This window comes from Crotalus tigris, unplaced genomic scaffold, assembly GCF_016545835.1.
Source record: "Crotalus tigris isolate CLP2741 ecotype Arizona unplaced genomic scaffold, ASM1654583v1 scf7180000024351.1097467, whole genome shotgun sequence".
Lineage (NCBI taxonomy): Eukaryota > Metazoa > Chordata > Lepidosauria > Squamata > Viperidae > Crotalus > Crotalus tigris.
The window spans coordinates 313,812-338,569 of NW_024100520.1; the positions used below are offsets into that span (position 1 = coordinate 313,812).

The following is a 24,758-nucleotide window of genomic DNA, read 5'->3' on the forward strand; positions in this document are numbered from 1 at the left end:
ACTGAGGTGAGGGTGATAGAAAAGCCTTCAAAGAGGTAGTCTGGTTATTCTAATTCCATAGTTCCAGAATATTAAATCGCTGTATGGCATAACATTTCTATCTAAAGCCTATCCCAATGTTTCTTTTATATGAACCACCCATTACATTCTTAGCCAGGTGATTTATTACTCTGAATGTTTGCAGATTTTAGACATCTCAAATTACCTTCAAGCAAAAAAAGGCAGCCTGCTTGAACAAATGGCTCATCACTAAAGGAAACTGATGACAGAACTTTACCTGAGCCGCTGCTGTCTAAATTGTCAGAACTGGATTCATTCCCACTAGAGGATCCTGAGCTCTCACTGCTGCTGGAATCCTCCTCCGAATCAGATGTATCTGATTCTGAAGAGGAATCAGATGACTCCACATCCTGCTTCTGAGTCATTATTATTTTTGGTGCATTTTTCAGGTGCTCCCGTAATTCATCGCTATTGAAACAAATTTAACAAAACATAAAATATATAAAAATAACTTAAGTGGTTGTTGAGTTGTACCCTGCCTTGTATTTCTATTTTTTTTAAAAATCTTACTGAATTGATAAAAGCTACTTTACTAATCGCTGTCAACCCAACTCCATCCAGTATTAAATTTCTTGTTGAGATTGTAGAGTCAATGCCAACATGTAAATTGGTTTGGGTGATACCTTCTCCTCAGACTCATGTCTGGTGAGAACGCATCTCTACCTAATACTGATAACACCACCCAGGATCAGCAGTGTGGATTTTTTTTCCACATTTTCATCTTTGGGGACTTCTAACTTCTGAAAAAAACACAAGGTAAACAAAAGCAGCCTCCAATGATGAAAAAGTTGCCCACATTAATAAGAGTGTTTAAGTAGAACCAGCACGTGAAGGCCAACATAAAATGTTGAATTGTCAAATTTGTCGCAATACTGATCTCACAGAGTTGTGCACAGATGTACTGGGTTTCAAATTATAGGCCTTGCTTGTGCATTTGTCTCCAATAGCTATCTTGAGGGACATTAGAAGCAAAGTTTGAATATATTTTCACTCGCTAGTATACATAGGGTCAGATCCAAAATCTATATTATGTGACAAATGTACAGGAACTTCTTAAATATGTATGTATATACATAAATTAAAAAACAATTTCTTACGTCAATCCTCCAAGGCCAATTGAAGTGAAGAAATTGATTGCAAATCTAGTATTTCTTGGATTGTCACGTGGTAATAATCCTTCAAAGAACGGTAGCAGGGTTCTGTTAAAAAACAAACATAACAATCCTTTCTAAGACTGAGAATATCAAATGCTCCACACAAATGTATTTTGATTCCAGTTTAGAAATATTTAAAACAATCAGCTCAATTTACACAAGATTTGCTACTATAGAAATCTGCACCTTACTAAATTAAAAATCCTTCACTGGCAGATGGGATGGGAAAGTGATTTTTTCAATAAATACAGTTTACTGGGAGCATACATTCTGAAGGAGTACAACACAAAGACTTCTTTAAAAAATCATTAAATGAAGTTGTAAGAAAACTTGTGACAGGAAAGTATGGCCCTAGGAAGCAGAGGTGTCTGTAATTGTGTCCATTATGTAGGTGTAAGCAGGGAAAAAAAGTATGTGAAAGATTGGATGAGGAGAGTTGAGAGGAAATGCAGTGCTTGAAAATCAGCAGTGGCTAAGGGGAGGAAACAGAAAAAGGCATGGGTAGGAGTGTACATTGATTTATTTATTAAATTTATATGTTGCTGATCTCCCCGATAGGGTGACTCTGGGCTGCTTACAGAACATACGTCTGTATATATTGCCTTCTGTATATAATAATAATAATAAAGTTGGAAGGGACCTTGGAGGTCATCCAGTCCAACCCCCTGCACAGGCAGGAACCCTACACCAGTTTGGACAAATGGCTGTCCAGTCTCTTCTTAAAAACTTCCAGTGTTGGAGCATTCACCGCTTCTGGAGGCAGCTTGTTCCATTGGTTAATTGTTCTAATTGTCAAGAAATTTCTCCTTAGTTCAACCTAAACAATCTGGGTTTTACTTTGGCCTGCCTTATGTTTCACTCAAAATGATCCACAACATATATCAATTTTTCTAATTTCAAAGTAAAATGGACATACGGTATATATTTTTGTATAAAGCAAAAAAACCCACATTCTTTAGTCCTTGCACAGGATCAATGAGTTAAGAAGCTTTTTCTTTACAGAGACTGGTGTTGTTAGATTAACCAATGTATCAGCTTTATCAAGAGAGGTTTTATGGTAAGGCTGCTATCCATCTAAAGCAGTGATGGCAAACCTTTTAGAGACCGAGTGCCCAAACTGCAACCCAAAACCCACTTATGCATCGTCGGGTACCGGGTGGGTGTGGCTCATTGGGTGGGCGTGGATACGGTGGTAATGGCAAACTGGATGGGACTAAAAAGTTCAATCAATCAATTCCAACTTTGCAAGATCTTTTTTTCCCGCGAGAAGTTGAAATTGACTGATTGATTGAACCTTTTTTTTTTTTGCACACGGCGGCGGAGGCCTAAAGCAAAAAGGTTTTATAAAACCCAGCTGAAGGCCTAGGACTGGGGCGACGGCGCGTGTGCCCACAGAGAGGGCTCTGAGTGCTGCCTCTGGCACCTGTGCCTTTGGTTCGCCACCACTGATCTAAAGTAATGAATACATGTTTGCGAAGAAGCAATTGCTCTAGAATTAGACCGTTCTTCAATTTACTTCTTACTGAAACAAGTGTTTAAAGTCTTTTGACAACTAGTTTGAGAAAAAACTATATCAAATGTTTAATTTTTTCCCAACGGTATTATGCTCAATAAAATTAGTGTTATTTTTCTCTAAAAATATTTTAGACACGTAATACAAAATGCCATTTAAACAACATTAGACTGACTCATCCCATATAAGGCCTTCTGATGGTAGAAAAAGGTATGAGTTGATCTGGTTGATCTGCTGCTCATTATTCAATACCAGATCAGTGGTAAATTTCACCAATTAATTAAAATTGATGCTACTATAAAGTCCTGCTAGGTCAGGGCTAATTCACTTTATAACCCAGAAATCTGGACAATATTGAAATCACGATGGCAGGCAAGATGAAGGTTGTATTTGGAGAGGAAGGGCAAACTTTTACCCTGTGTTAGATTTTACTTTGCCCCTTTACTTTAAAGAAACATAATTTACAGAAAGTCCTTAACATATAATCGTTTGAAGTTACAACAGATCTCCTCAGAATTACTTACAACCCTATTTCAAAGTACTGATGCCCCCCCCACCCCCATCATATAATTGAATTTGGGGCATTTGGCAACTGGCCCACATTTATGGTTATTGGGCAGCATCCTGCAGTCATGTAGTGACAATTTACAAGTTTTTTTTTCTTTTTTTACTGGAAGCTGGCATTTACTTACAGTTTCTGGCAAAAAATGGCCACTGAATACAATGGCTTCATTTAATAACTACAATGTTTGCTTAACAAATGCTGGAAAAAAGTTGGGTCACCTGGAAACCCGCTTTTCAGACTGGTATGACTTACGACTGTAATTCTGGGCTCACTTATATAACTGTTTATCTTATCTTCTTCAAAATGAGCCAAGTGCAATAATTTTAATAGCATTTAATGGACCCTTTGCTCCTTGCAACCCCAAACAAAAAAAAAAAATCTCTGAAGCACACAAAGAAATGATCTTTACCAACATTCATCTCTCCTACTTTTGTTTCAGATTGGCAGCCACAGAGGGTCTAATCAAGTTACTGGGTGATGCTGCCATCTGCCCCCATGTGGTGCCATGCAAGAATTGCAACTGCCACCCAATAAAGCAGGGGTGTCAAACTCAATTTCACTGAGGGCCGCATCAGCATTGCGGTTGCTCTTGGGGGGGCCGAGTGGGTGAGGCCCACTGGGTGGGTGTGGCCTACTGGGTGGGCATGGCTAGCTCTATATCATTCACGTCAAGGCAGGAAGTGAGGCGCTCTCCTCACAGTGCCAAGAGGTTGAGCCAGGCGGTGTGAAGCTCGTCAGCTTTGCATCTTGCTGCCTACTGAAACTGGGCAGACTGGGGGCTAGGCAGTATTGCACTTCTCATCAGATTTGCGCCACCTGGCTCAGCTCTTGGCGCTGTGAGGAGAGCACCCTGATGTCTGCCGAAACCCCTCCCCCGGAGCCCATCAAGCCAGATAGGTGAAGTAGGCGAGGGCCATTTGCTGGCCACTTCCAGGCGATGGTGCATTTCTTCATTCCTCACAAAGGGTGAAACCTCCCCAGCATGCACCCAGGAGGTGGGGCTGACGCGGCAGGGGCTGATTCCTCACTGTTTCCAGACAGCCTTGTGGAGCTAAGACTGAATGCATTTCAGCATAGATGGCCATCACAAAATTGTACATTGGCTCCCGGCCGACCTGGGCCGGGGCCAAGGCAGTGGGGGCCGTTCCTTCACTGTTTCCAGGATAGCTTCGCGGGCCACATGAAATCACTTCGCGGGCCACATCCAGCCCCCGGGCCTTGTGTTTGACATGTCTGCAATAAAGAAACAAAAGGATTCGTAGTGATGATGAATGGAGATGGCAGATGGTGCCTGAAACAGAATATGAGAGATGAGGGGAAAAGTGGGGACAACCCTTCCCCCTTCGGTATATGACTGGGAAAAGAGCTGGGAGAGAAGCAAAAGTCACATCTTTTTACTGGATTCTATATTACACAGGAAGCGTTACTCTTACTACTGCAGCATTACAATATATCCCAGCAGGTGACATCTTTTACTTTTACCTTAACGTGGTGTTTCTCAGCTTCAGCAACATTAAGATGTGTGGACTTCAACTCCCAGAATTCTCCCAGCCAGCATGCTGGCTGAAGGAATCCTGGGAATTGAAGTCCATATATATCTTAAAACTGTTAAAGTTGGGAAACATTGCCTTTGCTGGTCTCAATAAAAATAAGCAGGTTTAACACTTGGATGGGAGAACACGAGAAATTTCAAGAGTGTTACAAACCGAAAGTTGAAAGCCAAATCCCACAAGAAGGCAATGTCAAACTCTTTCCACTTTGTTATTAAAGAAAACAACATGGATATATCCATGTAAGTTATTAGGGCTTTAAGGGAGATTTTACCTTTTATTAAAATGTATTAAATCCCTCTGAGAACTGTGTGTTACTTATCAACTTTAATGTTTAACAATCTGATAAAATTATAAACAATCCTAAACAAGGTATTAGAAAAGTAATTTACAATATGATTGGTTACTTACTCATCTTTCAACCTTGCATTAAGATTAGGAAGTCCCATATATTCACTAAGCTCTTGGAAGAATATTTTAACAAAAATTCTACTGGATGATGTTGTAGTTTCTTCACTTAGAGATATGCATTCAAGGACCTACAAACAGAAGGGATAACTAAATGCCAAATATTATTTTCCTCTTTAAAATAAACTCATTTTCCTTTGTTTCCTAATGCATTTTGATTTTCCTCGAGTGGTAGCATATTCCTCGTGATAAATATTTGTTAATATAGTCATACATACATACATACATACATACATACATCACATTATCAGTTAAGCCAAGTATAGATTCCAAGCAAACAAACTATCTCAATTTTTCCTAAATTCAAGAAATCCTCTCTTTCAAAGCATTTGTGTCCCTTGCCAGACTTGAAAGTCAATGTAATTCTTCACTCTCAATATGTATTGGAAATAATTCCACTTACATCTATAGAAGTTAAAAAAAAAAGTTATACAAAACTCAATGGATAGTGCAAGGCTACAAATGTTGGCTACATACACTCCATGGAAGCGAATCTGTGTATAAAAGATGAGCGAACATCTTGGCAACGTTCCTCAACTTGTTCGTTTCCAACCGATGTATAGTATCATACTGCTCTTTGAAAATTGCTTCAAAGGATTCCATGTATTCTTTTTTCAACATACAGAAGCGCTAAATATAAAATAAAAACACAGCAAAGAAAACTGAATGAGGGGAAAAAAACTGATTTCAGCACTGTGCTAGGACTAAATAGACCAAGAAAATTAAAAAGGAAAACCACCGGTAGTCCTTGACTTATGACCATAATGGAGCCTGCCCATTATGGTCCTAAGTCATGAAAGTCATAAAGCAGGTCACCCACATGATCATCCTGATTTTATGACCCTTTTTTTTTGCTGCAGGCATTAAACGAATCATTGAGTTAAGTGAGTTTGTGGTCTTAACAAATACCACAATCATTAAGCAAACTCATTGTTTGCTATGGGCCTTTTTGCCCAAAACCAGAAGAAAATGCTGGTTTTCGGGAAAAATAGCAATAGCAAGAGCACTTAGACTTATATACCACTTCTCAGTGCTTTACAGCACTCTCTGAGCAGTTTGCAGAGTCAGCATATTGCTCCCAACCCTTTGGGTTCTCATTTTACCAATCTCGGAAGGATGGAAGGCTGAGTTAACATTGAACCGGTCAGGATCAAACTTCTGGCTATAGGCAGAGTTAGCATGCAATACGGCATTCTAACCACTGGGCCACCAGGGCTAGGTTGTAAATCGCTGTCACGTAACCATGGGATGATGCAAACAGTTGTGGGCAAGTTGCTGAGTGCCCAAAAAGCGGTCATATGACTGCGCAGGACGGGAGGGCTGGCCATCAGAACATTGGAACAGAGTCATAAGTACTTTGGGGGGGTGGGTCCCTCCTAACTTTGAACAGTCATTAAGTGACTAGTCATTAGTCAAGGACTACCATACTGGTTTCTTTTCCAGTACAAGTTTGGTTCTAAAGACAACTAAACATAAAAAGAAGACAATTTAACTAATAGTTAGCGGGAGAATTTTGGAAATCAGAGAGGACATTCCAGTGATCTTGTTCCATCCAGCCATCTTTTGCCAGGCAACATTGCTAGGCAAAGGAACTTTTCTAGGCCATCATCTGTGCACATCCTCAAATATCTAAGTATCATCTTGCTGACAGTCACCCCAAGAAAACAATCATTATTTGGTTTAGGACTGATTTTTTTTCTCCACTCTCTTCAAACAGACCATTAGATGGTTCTATGTTCTTTTTCTCACTCTACCTCAGTGTTCAGCTTTCACAGTTATATATTACCACTGGAAAGACCATCACTGGAATCACTTGTCTTAAGATAGGCTGGCTTCCTTTACATCAACATAGACTCTTTTAAGCAAGGGTCTTCCAACTTGGCCCTTTTATGACTTGTGGACTTCAACTCCCAGAATTCCTCAGCTAGTGTGCTTGGCTGAGGAATTCTGGGAGTTGAAGTCCACAAGTCATAAAAGGGCCAAGATTGAAGACCTCTGCTCTTAAGGATTACTTTTAGCTATACTTCTCCCTTTTGACCTCACTGCCAAAGATCACCTTGTCACAAATACAGCATTGCTCTGATGGTTATTGTAGCTACTAAGCCTACAATTGGGAATCGTACTGAAAAATAGGAATCCCCTTGGAAGTGACATATACAGAAGCAAAAGACACATCTTTTTTACTGAAATCACATCCTCAAAGTTCCATATTTAAAAAAAACATCTGGGAAGATGCTAGTTTTTCTCAACATATTTGGTACTATTTTGTAATGTTAATAAACTGTGCAATTCAAGATGCCATTATCTGCGTCATCTTTTCAACTACAAGTCATTAATGAAAAGTTACCAACTGATATTGAAAAACATTTTGTAAATGAGCCCTCTTTATGAAAGACATAGCGAGGGGTATGGAATGGCAAGGGATATAGATGTGAAAAGTGGCAACTCACCCCAGCTAGTAAACCAAAGAATTTTTCATATGTTCTTTGCTGAGCACAACAATCAAGTATCATGTTGCATAGTTCTTTCTGTTACAAAAAGATAATGGTATTTATGAAATAACATGTTTTCAATTAAAAATTATTACAGCGATATCATGGCACTAATGCAGAAATTAAAAAACATGCATTACCTTAAAATATAGATAAATTTGATAAATAAGTCAACATGAAGCCCTCTGAATACACTTAACTTTCAACATGAAAAGTTACTGATGGAAAGATGAAATCCTAAGACAAATGCTTTGTTAAAATTTTCTGCCTAGCGCAATGTGTGATTGACTGATCAGCCATCATGATCAGTTGAAATACACATAAATATTCAAGGTTTTCTGTTTCTTTAAATGATAATAAATGGCTAACTATCATAATCTTAACAATTCCTTGTTGCATTTTTACATGAATTTAATACATTAAAGCACTTATATTTACTTGTAATATTGCTCCACTGGAATAATACTGCAGTCAATCAGATTTTATGCAATAAAGCAGGGCAAAGTGCTGAGGCTGTTGCTAATGAAGTCAGCATGACTTGAAGAACAAATTACTTTTTACTCCCTGAACAGTAGTTACCACGCTATAATATTCCCCAGAGGTTAAAGTAATTAAATATTACAACATTTTGAAAATTTAAATATTACTCGTGATTTCTACCAGAATATCTTGAGTTCAGGAAAACAGATTTGCTTATAAAGTCACTCTTACTGGCTTATTCAAAATAAGCAGGCTGAGATCTAATCGTTTGCCATTATTTTGTACACACGATGTGATAGGAGTCATTGAGCAGCATTTAGCAATGCACTGCAGTTTCAGAGATTAATTGCAACCACTGATCCACTTGTTCAACTCTTACAATTGAATGCTACATATACTATGGGGACTTGCTGGCAGTTTGCATCAAATAGAAGAAAACAAAACATCTATATATCAATTGTTAAAGTCAGCATATACGATGATGCAGATCTGAATATAGTTACACTGTATGATTTATTCAGACATTACTGATCAATGTACTGGAAACTAAGTAGCCAAATACCCTTTTTATAGCTATTGAAAATATATAATCGAACCTGAGATTTCTTTAAAATTAAACACAAAACAGGAAAAATAGATTTTTTTTAAAAAAAGATGCTGCGTTCAAAAGCAGGGAACATTTTGTGATGCAAATGAAGAAAGCACAGATTGCTGAACAAGGTCTAGGCAACAATAATTTCACTTAGCCAGGTCAACGTTGGTAAGCTCCCCAAAAGTTCTCACTTGCACTGCAGAAGGTACTTTTTTCTCTAATATTCTTCATGGTGTTCTTAATAACTTTACTTCTTTCTGCAAGGTGGGCTTTTACCTCGCTTCCAGGGAGGTGTCCAAGACATCAGAAACAAGAGGAGACATTACTTCCATTTCCTGCCTTTTCCAAACATAGCACCAGTGAAAGACAACAGTTTCCACTGAATACCCACCACTGTTCTGAGGTAATTTAGTTGCTTAGATACAAGACGGACTTAACTTTTCTATTAGCACTGCCAGGAAAACTGCATGTTGCAAAGTTAGAGAAAGAGGCAACAAAGGCTTTGGTAAATGTTGAGTGTACAACTGAGCTATCTGACAAGGAATGCAAAGTGCTGTTAAGTTGGCAACACCAAAATGAAATCACTGATTCCACTGCTTCGCTATGGTTGATGCTAACTATGTCCTTCTATTCTGAGCCTTTAAAGGAAATCCTGCAATGCTGATTTTGTTTAATTCAAGATTGATGAAGAAAGAAACTGATAATCTTTCTCTGTAAGCTAACTGATCAGGCAAACATGCAAACCTGTTGAATGATGGTAAATAGTATTTTTCTAGAATCAAATATAGGGAACAATGCATCTATACTGGGCCACATGCAGTTCCCTTAAGACAGGGGTAGGCAACCCAAAACATTCAAAGAGCCACTTGGACCGGTGTCCCACCAAAAACAAAACACTGGGAGCCGCAAAACCCTTTTGATATCTAAAATGAAGATAACACTGCATATATCCTTTTTTACCTTTATTATAGGTGTGTGTGTGTGTGTGTGTGTATGTATATGTATATGTAGGTCTTTGGTTGTTCGGGTTTTCTCCCGCGTAAAATTGGAAGTGTCTTGGCGACGTTTTGACGAAGTCCCATTCGTCATCTTCAGGCTGGTGTTTTCAGCTTCGTGCTTTGAGCAGCAATGTGTGGTCTTAGCTGTTTCTTCCTTTTAACTATTCATACTATTAAAACAATGATCACCAAGAGAATGCTTTAAGAGAATAAAATTACATACACACACAGGTAAAAAAAGGATATATGCAGTGTTATCTTCATTTTAGATGTCAAAAGGGTCTCTCTCTCTGTCTCTCTCTCTCCCTCCCTCTCTATCTGCCCTTGGTCTGCCACTCCTCTTCCCCCACTCTCTTTCTTTCTCTCTCTCTTTCCTCTCTCTCTCTCTTTCTCCCCCCCCTCCTATCTGCTGCTCACCTGGCAAGCTTCAAGCTGTTGTCCAACAACAACCTCGTCTCTTTTATGACTCATGGACTTCAACTCCCAGAATTCGTGAGTCAGCCTAGCTGGGCTAGCTAGCTCTCTCCTGCCCTTCCTGCTTCCTGCTTCCTGCAGAGACGCAGCAAAGGGAGGAGCTCCGCCCAGTAAGCTTTTCAGCTCCTCGGAGAACACTGTGAGTGCATTCTCTTTTACACACACACACACACACACACACACACACAAAACACCACACACACACACAGACACACACACACAGACACACAGAGAGAGAGAGAGAGAGAGAGAGAGAGAGAGAGAGAGAGAGAGAGAAGCAGGGAAGCGCAATTGCCTCTCTCTATCTCTGTCTGCAAAGGCAGAGGAGGCTGGGAGCCACAGGAGAAGGCTCAAAGAGCCGCATGCGGCTCCGGAGCCGCAGGTTGCCGACCTGTGCCTTAAGACATCCCAACTCCCCTTCATTCATAACTAGGGGGAAGGGGTTCATACAATGAATTCCCAAAAAGCAAACTTAAGATTCTTTGGGCAAAGGATGTTGCTCCAGTGAGATTCTATCAGTAATACAAATACATCACTTTAAAGCAGTTGATGAAGAAACAGCTAATGAAATTTCATATGAAGAACAAAGACAGAAAAGCACAGATTTTATAGCGCAGTTTCTTTGCCGTTTCAAAACTTCCTTCTTCAGGATTTAACCATAACTTTCTTTTAGTTAATCCAAAGAATTTTATCATCAGATTCCCCCTTTTCTCTTTTTCTTTCTGTAACCATCAAGGATATGCCTCAGATTAAAAGTGGGAAAATGTTGTTTTGATGGCACTGCTATTCTGCTACCTCTGGGACTGTCATCTGCTTATTTTTGCTGACCATTTTCTTTGGTTATTCCATTTGACTTCAAGGCAATAAATTTACTGACTTTGAATCAATACATTATTTCCTAGTTTGATGCTTATTCTAGATTAATTAATTTAGTGAAGACACGAGCTACCGGCCCTTTCCCTACAACTGCAATTTAGGCCCATAATTTTATTAATTGAATAAAAAGTACTATTAGTAAATAAATGCGGTAGAATTGAAAGCAGAATGTTTTGTGCAACTTTTTTTTAAGTGAAAAGGACTGCAGGATAATTGGCAAAAATGTTCACCTCCCCCCCCCATTAGTTAAAGACAACCTTTATTTTTGGAGTCATAAAAGATTCTCATATTATAGTATACCAGGCTATAGTTTATATGCAGACATACATGGATTTAAATAGCAGGATCCAACTGTTTTTATATCTACTATTTTCCAAATCTGGCATCTTGGGGGGGGGATATAAACAACCAAAAATAACCCTTTTCGTAATGTTGTAAACTTTTTTTCTATATCACTTTATTCAATAAACACTGAAAGTTCTAATGAAACAATATATGAAAGTTTGCAGCCTTTGAAAGGAACAAACTGAAGCAGACATTAAATCACAAGCATGAATAATGCAATAAGGCTTTTAAAATGTTGGCCCAGGGTGAGTGATGAATTAGCAAAAGGCCCACTTTCTGTACAATCTATCAGCCCCCAAAAGGTATTGAGTGCCTTGTTCATACTTAAACTTATTTTTTGGTCCCTATTCATTTAGATAACTAATTGAATTCTGATGCCATTCCATTATTTGCAATGTACTATAGATTTAGCTGATATAAAAAATATGCATCCAAACCCCTCCCCCCCCCCAACTTTTAGGATATAATCCTGAAGCTTCCTTCATCTAATTGGAAGTACCCCTGGGTGTCTTTGGGCCAGTCACAAAATCTCAGGCTAGCTTACCTTACAGACTTGGTGTGGGGAAAATGGGAAGAGGTTGTGCTATGTAAGCCACCTTGATCTCCTGAATGAAAGGCTGGATGTAAATCAAATTGATGAATAAATGAATCAATCCATTTGAGGTAGTCCTCAACTTAGGACAAGAATTGGTTGTGATAGGTTGTTGCCATCACGAGTCAAGTCGGACCCAATATGATGGCAATTTTTACAGTGGTGGTTAAGTGAATCACCATGGTTGTTAAATGAATCCAGCTTCCCCAATGGCTGTCTTTTTGTCAGAAATCGACAAAAAAAAAAGGTAACAATTGCAATCACGTGATTGCAGGATGCTACAACAGGTCATAAATAGGAGCAGGTTGGCAAGCACCCAAACTGCAACCACATACAGTAACTGCAAGGCTTTGAACCATTGTTAACTAAATGGTCCTAAGTTGAGAGCTACCTGTAATCAACAGATCTCCTTTTCATACTGCCTTAGCACAGTTTTGTTATGCAATAAAACCTGGTCTTAATATAAGTAAAGTCTTTACTCTTAGCCTATCCAGACCTCTTCACACCTTTCTAATTCTATCACTGCAAGACACAGAGGGTGTGTTGGCACACACACTAAGTCTGGTTTATAATATTATTAATATTAATAATGGATAAGAGGTTTAAACTCAAATGCTCAAATCTAAAACCATAGCAGCACATACATTTTCCTCTTTCTAAACCACTTTGATAGGTACCTGATTGCCCTGTTTTTCACTCACTCACATACAAATACAAACAGATGCATAATAAGTTAATTGAGTCAGTGGGGACTGTAATATTCCCCAAGCTTAAAAAAAAATAATGAATCCCAAACCCCTTTATGCACGTAGAGGTGAAAAAGTTCAGCTCAGTAAAGAGCCATAAATTCTGCCGAAAAGATTCAGTTCTATAGCTGGTTTTAGCAGCCAGTTTTATGCCCAGAAGTTCGAAGTGAGAATGAACTCTTCTGTAAACAGAGACAGTGTTAAATAACCGTGGATTTAAACTGCACTTAAGAATATCCAGGTTAAGCAGAAATGGAACTATTTCCTGGTTTGGTTGACAAGCTTTAGCACAAGCATAAAAGGCAGTTTTCTCTGACCTGACACTTTCCAGATGTGTGGATTTCAAGCCCCAGAATTCTGAGCAAACAAGGTCATTGCTGAAAGCTCCGGAGGGCACCCAGGATGGGGAGCACTGACTTAGTAGACTGCACAAATGTTTTCAAAAAAATAAATACGTCTCTTCTGCCTACATCTAGTCTGGAAAACACAACATCAATGGCTAGAGTCAAGGCGAGTTCTTCCTGAGGATACACCCTCTCCCCATCAGCAAAGAAGGTGCCCTTTTGCTAGGTATATATTCCACTGTAAATGACAGTAACTATTTTGTGGGAGACAAGATCAAGTTTATATTGAACTAAGGGAGGTGATTAGAGTTATTTAGGCAGAAATGGAATAGAGAAAAGTATCATGATATACAGTGTATTTCAAATTAGCATATAATCACATGAAGTGGCTTGCCTCCGGATGGAATACTAAACTATGATTTCAATGCTACGTGAACAAAGAGATCATAAATTCCTTCCTCTGATAAAACTGCGAGGCTGAATGTCAATGCTGCTAACATTGGATGTTCTTGCTTTGACAACAGATGGAAATGTAGCCATCTTTTTTTCTTTCGCTTTTAGAGTTAGATGATGCTGGGAGGGGGGATGTGGATGAGAGTCCAGTTAGTCATAACAACAATAAATTAGCCGTGGGAATCAAGGTTATTGCACCCAGAGCTGATAAAGATTTGGCGGGTCTGGAGAGCTGGGGAGAAAGCCCCCACTTCGAGCTAATTGGGGAATGTGATTTATGACTGTTAACTGGAGAGGGAATTGTGCTTTGCTACTTTGTGGAGGGGGGGTTCAGTTTTTTGTTTTAATTATGTAGTGCTGGTAGGCTGTTTCTTGAACAAAAGATTCTTTAAGGTAAACAATGCCTCAAAGTTCTTTAAAGAGGTGCTAAAATGGATATGGTATCTTATAGACAGTTACTTAGATGGGATGGACAAAACTGGCAGTTAAAATCACGGGAAGAGTTAGCACAAGAAAATATTATTTATTCTTGGTTCCAATATAGGCAACTAGTAGATAGATGGAAGGTGGATTGTAAGGTGGGTCTTCTTAGAGAAGATGAAAATCTTATTAAGCAAGTGAAGGATCAAAGACAAACCCACATTAAGAGGATTTATGGGGTTTTAGTTGAATTGGATTCAGAAACGGAACTAATTAAAGATTGTATGATCAGATGGGCGCAGAATTTTGGTGAGCCAGTTCCATTGGACATTTGGGAAACCATTTGGGTGAGAAATGTCAAATTTACACAAGCACAGAACTTAAGGGAGAATTTTTATAAAATGTTTTATAGATGGCACCTTGATCCACAAAAAATGTCTCTTATGTACCCTGACTTACAACCTAAATGTTGGAGATGTGGTTGTACGGATGCTACCTATTATCATATTTGGTGGTCGTGTAGAGAGATAAAAGCATTTTGGATTAAGATATGGTGGAATATCCAGAGAATTTTTAGAAGGAGGGTAAAATTTACTCCGCAATTATTTTTATTGGGTATAGTTACTGACTGTGATACAAAGGAGGTTATATTGATGTTAAATTTGATTACAGCCGCGAGGCTGTTAGTAGGACAATACTGGAAGAAGGAATCTTTGCCTACATTGCAGGAATGGTTTCTTAAAGTGTCTTATTTGGCGGAAATGGCAAAGATTTCGGCTTTTTTAAAGGAACAAACGCAAGAGAAATTTCTTGCTGTTTGGGATAAATGGATAAAATTTATACAATTTAAATTGGATATAAAAAAATATCATATAGCTTTTTCATAATTTTTATATATATATATATATATATATATATATATATATATATATATATATATATATATATGTTAATGCTATATATTTTTTTCTTTTCTCTTTCTTTTTTTATAAATATAATTTGACTTAAACTGTTTTTTTATATATATATATATATATATATATATATGTTAATGCTATATATTTTTTTCTTTTTCTTTCTTTTTTTCTATAAATATAATTTAACTGTTTTTTTAATTAAGCCTATATCCTGCTTTGGGAAGCTCGGGGGGGGAAGGGGGGGTGTTTGGGTGGGGGTGGGGGGAGGGGGGTTTTGTTGTGTAATGTTTAGGTTTTTTTTCTTTTTGTATATGTGGTTTTTTGTTATTGTATTGTTATGTTTTTCTTTGTAAAATTTATAAAACTTTTTAATAAAAAAAAAAAGTTCTTTTAAAGAGTTTCATCTGTCGGAACCATGACACTGAAATTATCAGCTTCCTGTTCCTTGGGTTACACATTTCCTTCTGACAAGAAGAGGATGAAAGGCCTAGCTTTCTTCATGACTTTTTTTGGATACATTCCACTGAAATGTCTCAAAGCCAATATTTTTAACTGACAGAAGGAGAAAACTATTAAACAGAAGAGTGAAGAATGATTGAGAATACAAATCTGTTAAGATTAAGTATAATGAAATGAAATGAAACGAAACGTATTTGCAGTCCTAGCCCCAGCCATTGTTTCTGGGAAAGTCACACAAATTTGTTCTAGGTTGGCAAGAGATCGATGAAAACATTTAATAACAGTGTCAGCAAAATACGAGCACAGGTATAGATTTACATAATATACATTTCTAAAAATATATTGTCCTAAGTAAAATGGTTCAACTTCAGCGTTCAGTGCTTTTTCATTTGTTGGGAAAAACCTGCGCAAAGCAATTATTTACATACATTTTATCCGGAGAGCAACTTCCTGGGAAAATAATGGAAAATTAACAACTTTACTGTTTTACACATGACTTAGTGTGTAAACGGTGCATGTGCGCCTTCAAGTCAATGTTGATTGATTCCTGGCAACTGCGTGAACTAGCTCCTGCCATTTTCTTGGCAAAATCTTTGAAATGATTTGCCCTTGTCTGCTTCCTAGGGCAGAAAGAGAACGACTGCTCCAAGATCACCCAGTTGGCTTCGTGCCCAAGTTGGGACTAGAAGCCCCCCCCCACCTCCCAGTTTTTAGCCAATACCTTAACCATTACACCAAAGTGGCTCTCTTGACAGTAAGTACAGATACTCCTCGACTTACAACCAAAACTGAGCCCAAAATTTCCACCGCTAAGCAAGACAGCTGTTAAGTGAATTTTGCCCCATTTAATAAGTGAATTGCTGCACTTGTTAAGTAAGCTACATTGTTAAGTGTCCAGTGAATCTGGCTTCCCCACTGACTTTGCTTCTCAGAAGGTCACAAAAGATGATCGTACGACCTTGGGACTCTGCAAACACATGCTAGTTGTCAAGCATCACAGGACCACAGGGATGCTGCAATGGTCCTAAGTGTAAAAAACAGTCGTAAGTCACTTTTTTTCAGTGTTGTTGTCACTTAGAACGATCACTAAACGGATAGCTATAAGTCAAGGATTACCTGTACTCGACATATTGTTATTTTACCCCCTTTTTATACGTAAGTCAAAATGGCAAATATACCTAATATCCCTGCCTATTTCCCTACAACAACAGCCCTATGAGGTGGTTGGGCTGAGAATGAGTGCCTAGCCCGGGGGTAGGGAACCTTGGTTCTTTTTATGACTTGTGGACTTCAGTACCCAGAATTTCTGAACCAGCCATGCTGACTCAGGAATTCTGGGAGTTGAAGTCCACAAGTCATAAAACAACCAAGGTTCCCCATCCCTGCGCCTAGCCCAACATTGCCTAGTTGGCTTTCATGCCTAAAGGAAATCTAGAACTCACAGCCTCCTGGTTTATAAGCCACTGTCTTAACCCTATACGAAACTGATTCTAATAATAATAATTGTAGTACCAAGGGACAGCAGAAAGGAAATAAGAGAAAGTCACAAAATGCAAAGACCACAAAACAGAAGAATGACCATGGCAAAAGAAAGCAAAAATAGTACCAGCTGTAAAAGGTGCCTTAAGTGCAATCCCAAAACAAGTGGAGCCCCGCTTGAACCCCACTGGCATTGACAAACTCATCACCAGTCAACTGCAAAAGGCTCAGATTATAACCTGCAATGATACTTTTAATGCCATCAAGTAACAACGTCTGCCTATTTCAGGTCCTTCGGAAGGACTTGATAGATGGTTAAAAATCCATATCCAGCCTAAAAATGTGGCCGACTCTGTGACCCACCATAAAAATGAAAAAGATGACATGTTAATGCTAACTGATGAATTGTAAAACTAATGTGGGTGGTGTGTTCAGAATTTATGCTACCAGGACACAGTAAATTAATAAACCCGATGTCAGCGCTATAAACAATTTGCCTTGAAGTTCTTTTGATGGGTTTCATCTATCGGAACCATGACACCTGATCATCCCGCGAATAAAATTGTCACACTGTGCTTTAAGGGAACTAGTGCACCCAAAGCTGGATTTCTGTCAGAACCTTCTTCTCGGGAGCTTCTCTCAACCTACTTCCATGAGCTTCCAAAGGGGACTCATTAAGCATGACAGTACCTTTTGATTCATGGCTATAATCTACATAGACTCCCTTGGTTTTCAACAATGAAGCAACAGAAAACAAAAACAAAATTAACAGTAGTGTGCAATTACTCAGAGATCACCCACTCACTGTTCCCCTAATGCCTTCCAGAAAAAGTTGTTTCTATGAATTTCTGGAAGATCGTAAGGGAAGTGACTAACCTGGCCCCAAAGAAAAGGCTGTCCATAGCATAAGCATTGCAGCAGAGAAAGATAATCTGCATATCCCTGCACTATTAAGCTCCCAGTATGGAGCTTAACAGTGCAGTGTTTTAACAGGGTGTGCTTGTGGTGAGTTTTAAACTTTTTTTTTTTTAAAAAAAAATCCTTTTTCAAACAAGCATACATAAGAATTGAACAATTCATTGCCTACTAAGAAGAAAGGGAAAAACATAGCACAACAAATAAAACAACAAAAAACCTGTAATGACAACTATATTTCCAAATCACCTGATGTTTTTTTTATTATTTATCTTATTTTTCACATTTTTGAAGCATCCATCTTCTCCCTTGGGGATGGAACTTTTAAAAGAGGAGAATAAGCTTTCAATTGTTTCACCAAGCCCATCCAAGAACTTCTTCCAAAGGAAGAGATAGCATGACATTTTCTGATCAACAGAATTGTATAATTTTCTCAAAAATGGCTAGATTACACACCTCCAAAATCCCATCCTTAATATTTGGAGTTAGAACATTTTTCCATCTCATAACTATTTTATTATTATTTTTTGCAATCCCCCTCAGATTTGCTCATGATACACCCCCAGGAGAATCTTTGTACTAGGCATCAGCTGCTATACTATATAAAATATGATTGTGTCAGTAATTGTTTTTTTAATGCCCTTTAAGGAATGGAAAAGCAAAAAAACAACAAAAGAAAACCTTATTAAGACTTACTGTTTGGCTGTCAGGAAAATCCATCTTCAGCAATTTATGGGCACATTCCTCAAAATCTAAACTAGAGAAGGACAGAGAAAGGGAAAATATATATTTATCTGTACATAACTGACTTTCATCCCTAACATGGTAAAAGCTTCTCACAAAACCTCAAAGTGACTTTGGTGTAACACCAAAACCATGCTGGTTTCAACTACTGTTCAGGCAAAGGCATCTTAAGACATCTACATCCCAAAATTTATAATGTAAGAATTATTTTTAACTGTAAAAGAACCTTCAGAACTTCCCATACGGCAAGACCTCTCTTACTAAAGTCAGACAACTCATTGTCACTTGATTAAATCAGAACATCACTGGTCTCTGAGCCTCAAATCTGTTGAAGTAAGTTTACATGACAACCGGTTTGCTATAGCGGTAAGGTCCCAGAGTAGAAACCAGGAGACAATGAGTTCTAGTCTTGCCTTTGACGTGAAACCAGTTGAGTCAACTTGAGTCAGTCACTCTCAACCATAGGAAGAAAACCGTAAAAGTCCATTTTCAAAAATCTCGCCAAGAAAACTGCTGGGACTCGTGCAGGCAACTGCCAGGAGTCAACAGTGACTCAAAAGTAAATACACAAGTATAAACACATGCAAGAAGTTCATTAAGGAAAGAAAACAATGCATACATCAATATATGAAAATTCCATTTTCCTCCTCATTAAGAAGCCCAATGTATTTTAGAACTATGTACATTTCTGTTGAAAAATAATTCTATTTTAGCAATTAATGTTTTTTCCATGAGCTCCAGCCAAAACCAATAGATTTTCAGACAAGACCAAAACAAGATGATTCTCTTTTATGAGTCATTATTACTGTAACATCATATTAAACAGAAATGTACCAATTCTAGTAAACAAATTAAAACACTGGCTTTTTCCACAATGTAATTTCATAGAATAACTGTTCGATGTAAAAGAGGCAATAAAAACATTGGCAAATATTTTTAGTTCTATGCTAATTATCTTTTATTCTACAAGTGCAGATTTATCCATTTGAAATGTATGAATCTTCTAATTTCAATAGATTCCAATTTAGAACCTTCCACAATTTATGGTTTTACAGGTATATATGACTGCAAATCGTCAATGACAGGAATCTGAAGAGTTGCAGTCCAACAAATTTGAAAGGAATCAGTTTGATAAGAGATAATTTTGCAGTGCATTCCTAAATATAAAGAAAAATGTACAAGCCCTCTAGATTGAAGCTAACATTTTGCATGCTGTCATCTAAGATGCTAGTTTGCAAAAGTGCCTGCAATTTATGTTACAACGGTGTCAAATTTCAACAGAGAGTTATATTTCATTTTACCTTGACTGAATTGCAAGGTAAATAGTTCGCCGGAAAGAAACCAAGTTAATTTCCGTTTTGTCATGGATGGTAACCTTTTGTCCTTGATCAATAAAAGGAAATAAACAAAAGATTAGGATAAATCATTCAGGAAAATTTTTTACATAGCATTGCCAACACATTATTTCAGATAGGATTGTTCAAAATAAATGACTTCTCCATGAAAAATAACTGAACTTGGAAGCTAAGCAAGAATAGGCGTGATTAATATTTGATAGGAAACTATCCTGGAAGCCCAGCAAAAAAGGCTAGACATTGAAGTTTAAAAACATTCTGAAAGGAAGCAGTTTCAGATGAAAGGAATTATCTTTGCCTTAAAAAAAAATTACGTGAGAAAAAAAACAGCTCGTTTCACAGTCATACCATTTCAGTGTACAATTTGGGGGCATTTATATTTAATAGAGAAACCGTGAGTTTTCAAGTCTAGCTTGACGCTAAAGTGATCAAGGGAATTTCAGCCAAATTTCAAAGAGGGGTGGGGTGGGGTTCTCCTATGCCAGTGGTGGCGAACCTATGGCACGGGTGCAAGAGGTGGCACTCAGAGCCCTTTCTCTTGGCACACATGCCATCACCCCAGTCCTAGGCCTTCAGCAGGGTTTTATAAAACCTTTTCGCTTTAGGCCTTCGCTGCTGTGTACAAAAAAAAAAAAAAAGGTTCAATCAATCAATTTCAACTTTTCGCGGGAAAAAGAAAGCTCTTGCAAAGTTGGAATTGATTGATTGAACTTTTTAGTCCCACCCAGTCTGCCGTTACCACCGCAGCCACGCCCATCCAATGGGCCACACCCATCCGGCACCCGACGATGCATAAGTGGGTTTTGGGTTGCAGTTTGGGCACTTGGTCTCTAAAAGGTTTGCCATCACTGTCCTATGCCTCTAAGAATACTATGCATAACAACATATAACAATTGCAACAGAACAGGAGGTAAGATTTCATCGTGGTCCGATGCATAACTAAACAAACTGTTTGAACATAAATAAATACCCAGAGCGTTTAAATAAGCACTGTTCATGATGACAGTCTGCAGTAATAACCATCTTCTTTTTTTATTTTTTGGCCTGTGACAAACAATGCTTTTCTACAATACTGTTTAAAAAAAACCAGTATTTTTCAGATTTAGCAACCCCCTCAATGTGTTCCTGTGTTTCTCTAGAACCATTTTCTACTGTATAAATATTTGTATAGATGTTAACTGTAGACTGTCAAAATATGCTAAGCTGCTTTATTTGTGAACCCTAAAGGGGTGATCAATGCAAAACAAACCCCACCCTCCTACTTTGTAAACAGTTAAGTATTAGTATTGGACAAGATTTAGTAGAGATAAAAAGTTTTTAAAAACTTGATTTCAAAGGAAATAATTTTAAGCAAACCTTAATCTCCGTAGTAAATTTTGTAGATCTTATGTGGGTTTTAAAGGCTGTCCGAATGCACACTATGCTATTATACCTAATATTTGGCCCAGCCATTCCATTAAAAACCCAACAAAAATACCATACTTCTCTATAAAACTGTGTTTAGAATTGTAATGAAAATTAATGTAGAACAGGAAAAGAAATTTAAAACAAAAGCACCACTTCTCCTGGTGATTCTCTCCCCTTGGAATATCATCCCTTCAGAAATCAGACTGACAGTCTTTCGTAAGTACCCGAAGGCTTGGTTTTTGTCAGAAGGGCCTGGAGAACCCAAAGTGGGATGGAGCCCATCAAATGGCTCGTTTGACTGTGTGTTGTCAACGGACAGGTGGGTGGGTGGATGGGTTATTGTTTTTATTTTTATTTTTTGTTCTATACTGTGCTTTTATTGCTTGTAAGCCGCCTAGAGATGCTGTGAGCAAGTAGGTGGCTGTATAAATTTTCTAAATAAATAAATAGAATAAGTATTTTTGGCAATGACAGAAGCAGGTGAGAAGAAAAAAAGTTAATGTTTATACTTGAAAGAAATCAAAAGTTAAAGGCAAAAATGAAATAAGATGTGTGTATGCTAGTTCCAGTTGTGATAAAGAGAACATTGGGCTTCCATTTCTTAAACATCAGCACTGCTTTTCCAGCAGACACACAAAGTCAAGATTTTCAAAAATAGATTAAATAGCCACTAATAGGGGCTAATTTTTTAAAAAACGTTTTTACCTCCTAGTGAGTAAACTTTACAAGCGCTTTAAATATACATGGTTATGGAAATGCTCTGTTTAAGGGTAGTAAGTACAACTAAATCACCCTTTATCTACATAGATTCACATCTGCTAACTAAGTCAGTACATTTTCCTGAGTACGACACAGAAGGCCTACGATGTTCATATACTTTATACCCAATGATAACACATTAAAAACACCTGGTTTGCTTCCATGTTCAGTTCAAGGTGTTGGTTATGATCTTTAAAGCCCTACATGGCATGGGGTCAGGGTACCTGCTAAGCTCTTTTTGGCCCATTACATCATCCTGTCCCACCCAGTCAGGCAGAGAAGGTATACTGCAGACCCATCAGTTAAAGAATTTTTGTTTGGAGGGGTCCAGGAAGAGAGCGTTCTCTGCCCCTGGAAAAAATTCTTCTCCCAGAGGCGAAGGGGGCTCCCACTCTCATGACCTTTTGGAAATGTCCAATGACCTGGCTCTGCCTACTTACTTGGGGCAGACAGAGGTGCATATGGCCATGGGGCTGGTAATTGCCTTAAATGCCCTCCCCTGCTTTGTAATTCTGAATTTTAAATATTTTATTCTTGTATTAATCTTGATTTATGATATAATATTCATATGGTTTTTTTCTGTTTTTAAGTCTTCTTAAACTCTGCCCAGAGTTGTGAGGGAGATGGGCAATTTCTAAATGTTATAATTAAAGAGAAAGCATATTTTAATATAAATCAAACTTAGATTTATTGTACTGCTATAGTGTATTACCCACAGCTCTGAATAATTTACCCCACTTAGTTTAAATGAAACTCTTACCTTCTTCATCCTCCTCTTCTTCCTCTCGTTCTTCCTCATCCTCCTCTTCACTACTACCAGCATCCTGATCAGCTTCTGAGTCACTGTCACCTTCATCAAGGATTTCTACATTACCCAAAAAATAAATTCAAATTAATAGATTTGACTGAGTCAGCAGCATGTAGGACAGAGAAGAGCTTTAGAAATAAACAACCATGCACAACTGAGAACTTGAACCCACATACCTTTTTTCAGAGTTTTGTATTTCTCTTCGTTGTCCATAAATTCAGGGTCCATTTTGAAGACGTCTTCCCAAAAGGAGGAAAGAAAACATTGAAATGATGCTCTTACGTAATTCTAAAGCATACAAGCATACATTTGATCTCAAAAAGCATACTTACTGAGAATGTCATCTGGATTATACTCATCTTCCAAAGGTAACATGTGGGTAAATTGATCCTCCTCCTCCACAAGATCAAGTCCCTCTGGAATTACTGGGTGATCTTTGAATCCATCTTTGCGCACGGCAAACATGACTTCAATCATGTATTGGACACGCTTGTCAGTTTCAGATTCATGAAGGACATGGCGAAGGCGGTCAAAGATGGCTGTGGTGTAAAAACAGTTCAGATGGGGGCTGCCAATTCAGGAATCAAGGAGGAGCATAGGATTGCCTACTTACCGTTAATACCTCTAGGGGACACTTCTGTTAACTTGAGGCCACAATCCTTTAGAAATCCAATTGATACTTCAATGCTATCATCTGTAGGTCTTTCCAGGAGCAACGTGAGCATTTCCAAACATAAAACCTCATGAGCCTGATAGGAAAACAACACAAAATATTAGTAAAGAAAATCAGATACTTAAAATAGCTGATAAAATACAACACTACTGCAAGAAGTGCAATGAGCTCAGGGCAACACGTGCTGACTTTAAGTCATCTCATCCCATCCACAACAGAGCAGTCTGAAGTATCCAAAGTCCAAAGTCAGATCCAACTGGATATGCCTATAGGAATTCTCTATTCAGGGGTCCCCAACACCCGGTCTGTGGACCGGTATTGGGCCACGGCATGCCAGCAACCAACCGGTCTACACAAACAAGCAAAGCCCCATCCATGAGATGCAGGCAGCACACAAAACCATGCACTCTTGGGTCCATGGAAAAACCTTTCTCCGCGGAACCGGTCCCTGGTGTTCAAAAGTTTGGGGACCTCTGCTCTAGATCAGGAAATGGCAATTAGCAAGGAATATTGTTTGAAACAAAACATGAAACGGTCAGCTGGAGAGATTAATTCCAAATCAACAGACCTTCTGCTATGCATTTTGCCTTTGGATAACTCTTTGCAGACAGATGGGAAATATAATGGAGAATGGTGGCAAACCTTTCTGGGGTCACTCTAAAATACGGGAGCTCACACCTTAGTCTAGGAAGGGCAAACCTCTTCCTAAATGGATCATAAGGATGCCTGATTAGGAAATCTCAAGACAAACTTAAGCCACATGCGGCTCCAGAGCTGCGGGTTGTCAACCCATGAGCTAAACTATCATGTCCCTATTACAGATAGCTTACCACATTCTGATTCATAAGATGTGCCACAAACTTGGAAGCTGTCAGGCACAGTTGCTGCAAAACAAAACACAAAGATACACATTATTCTTTTCTTCTTCTTTTTTCTATCATTACGCCAGGATGAACAACCTACAGAAGAGAAACATTACACCACACATAATGCTTGGCAATACTGCAATGTCATGAAGCGAGAAAGGACACATACAGGAGTAGCTTGTTTGGGACATATTTTGGGATATTTTGGGAAATTTCCTTGTTTTTTAATTGTCACTTTAAGTCTTATATCTATT

General features: G+C 38.3%; 1 protein-coding gene across 5 annotated transcripts in view; it reads right to left on the bottom strand.

The window, feature by feature from the left end:
- Positions 1–24,758, bottom strand: part of CWC22 (CWC22 spliceosome associated protein homolog) — a 61,853-nt gene that overhangs the window by 16,394 nt on the left and 20,701 nt on the right. For all 5 annotated transcript variants that reach the window (XM_039327160.1, XM_039327159.1, XM_039327156.1 and 2 more), the window contains 12 exons: positions 24,469–24,522; positions 23,579–23,714; positions 23,298–23,504; positions 23,142–23,204; positions 22,918–23,022; positions 19,938–20,019; positions 18,589–18,649; positions 7,761–7,838; positions 5,788–5,940; positions 5,254–5,381; positions 1,158–1,259; positions 278–468 (listed from right to left, as the gene is read on the bottom strand). In XM_039327160.1, the coding sequence (XP_039183094.1) occupies positions 278–468; positions 1,158–1,259; positions 5,254–5,381; positions 5,788–5,940; positions 7,761–7,838; positions 18,589–18,649; positions 19,938–20,019; positions 22,918–23,022; positions 23,142–23,204; positions 23,298–23,504; positions 23,579–23,714; positions 24,469–24,522 (1,360 nt within the window). The remainder of the gene's footprint in view (positions 1–277; positions 469–1,157; positions 1,260–5,253; positions 5,382–5,787; positions 5,941–7,760; positions 7,839–18,588; positions 18,650–19,937; positions 20,020–22,917; positions 23,023–23,141; positions 23,205–23,297; positions 23,505–23,578; positions 23,715–24,468; positions 24,523–24,758) is intronic.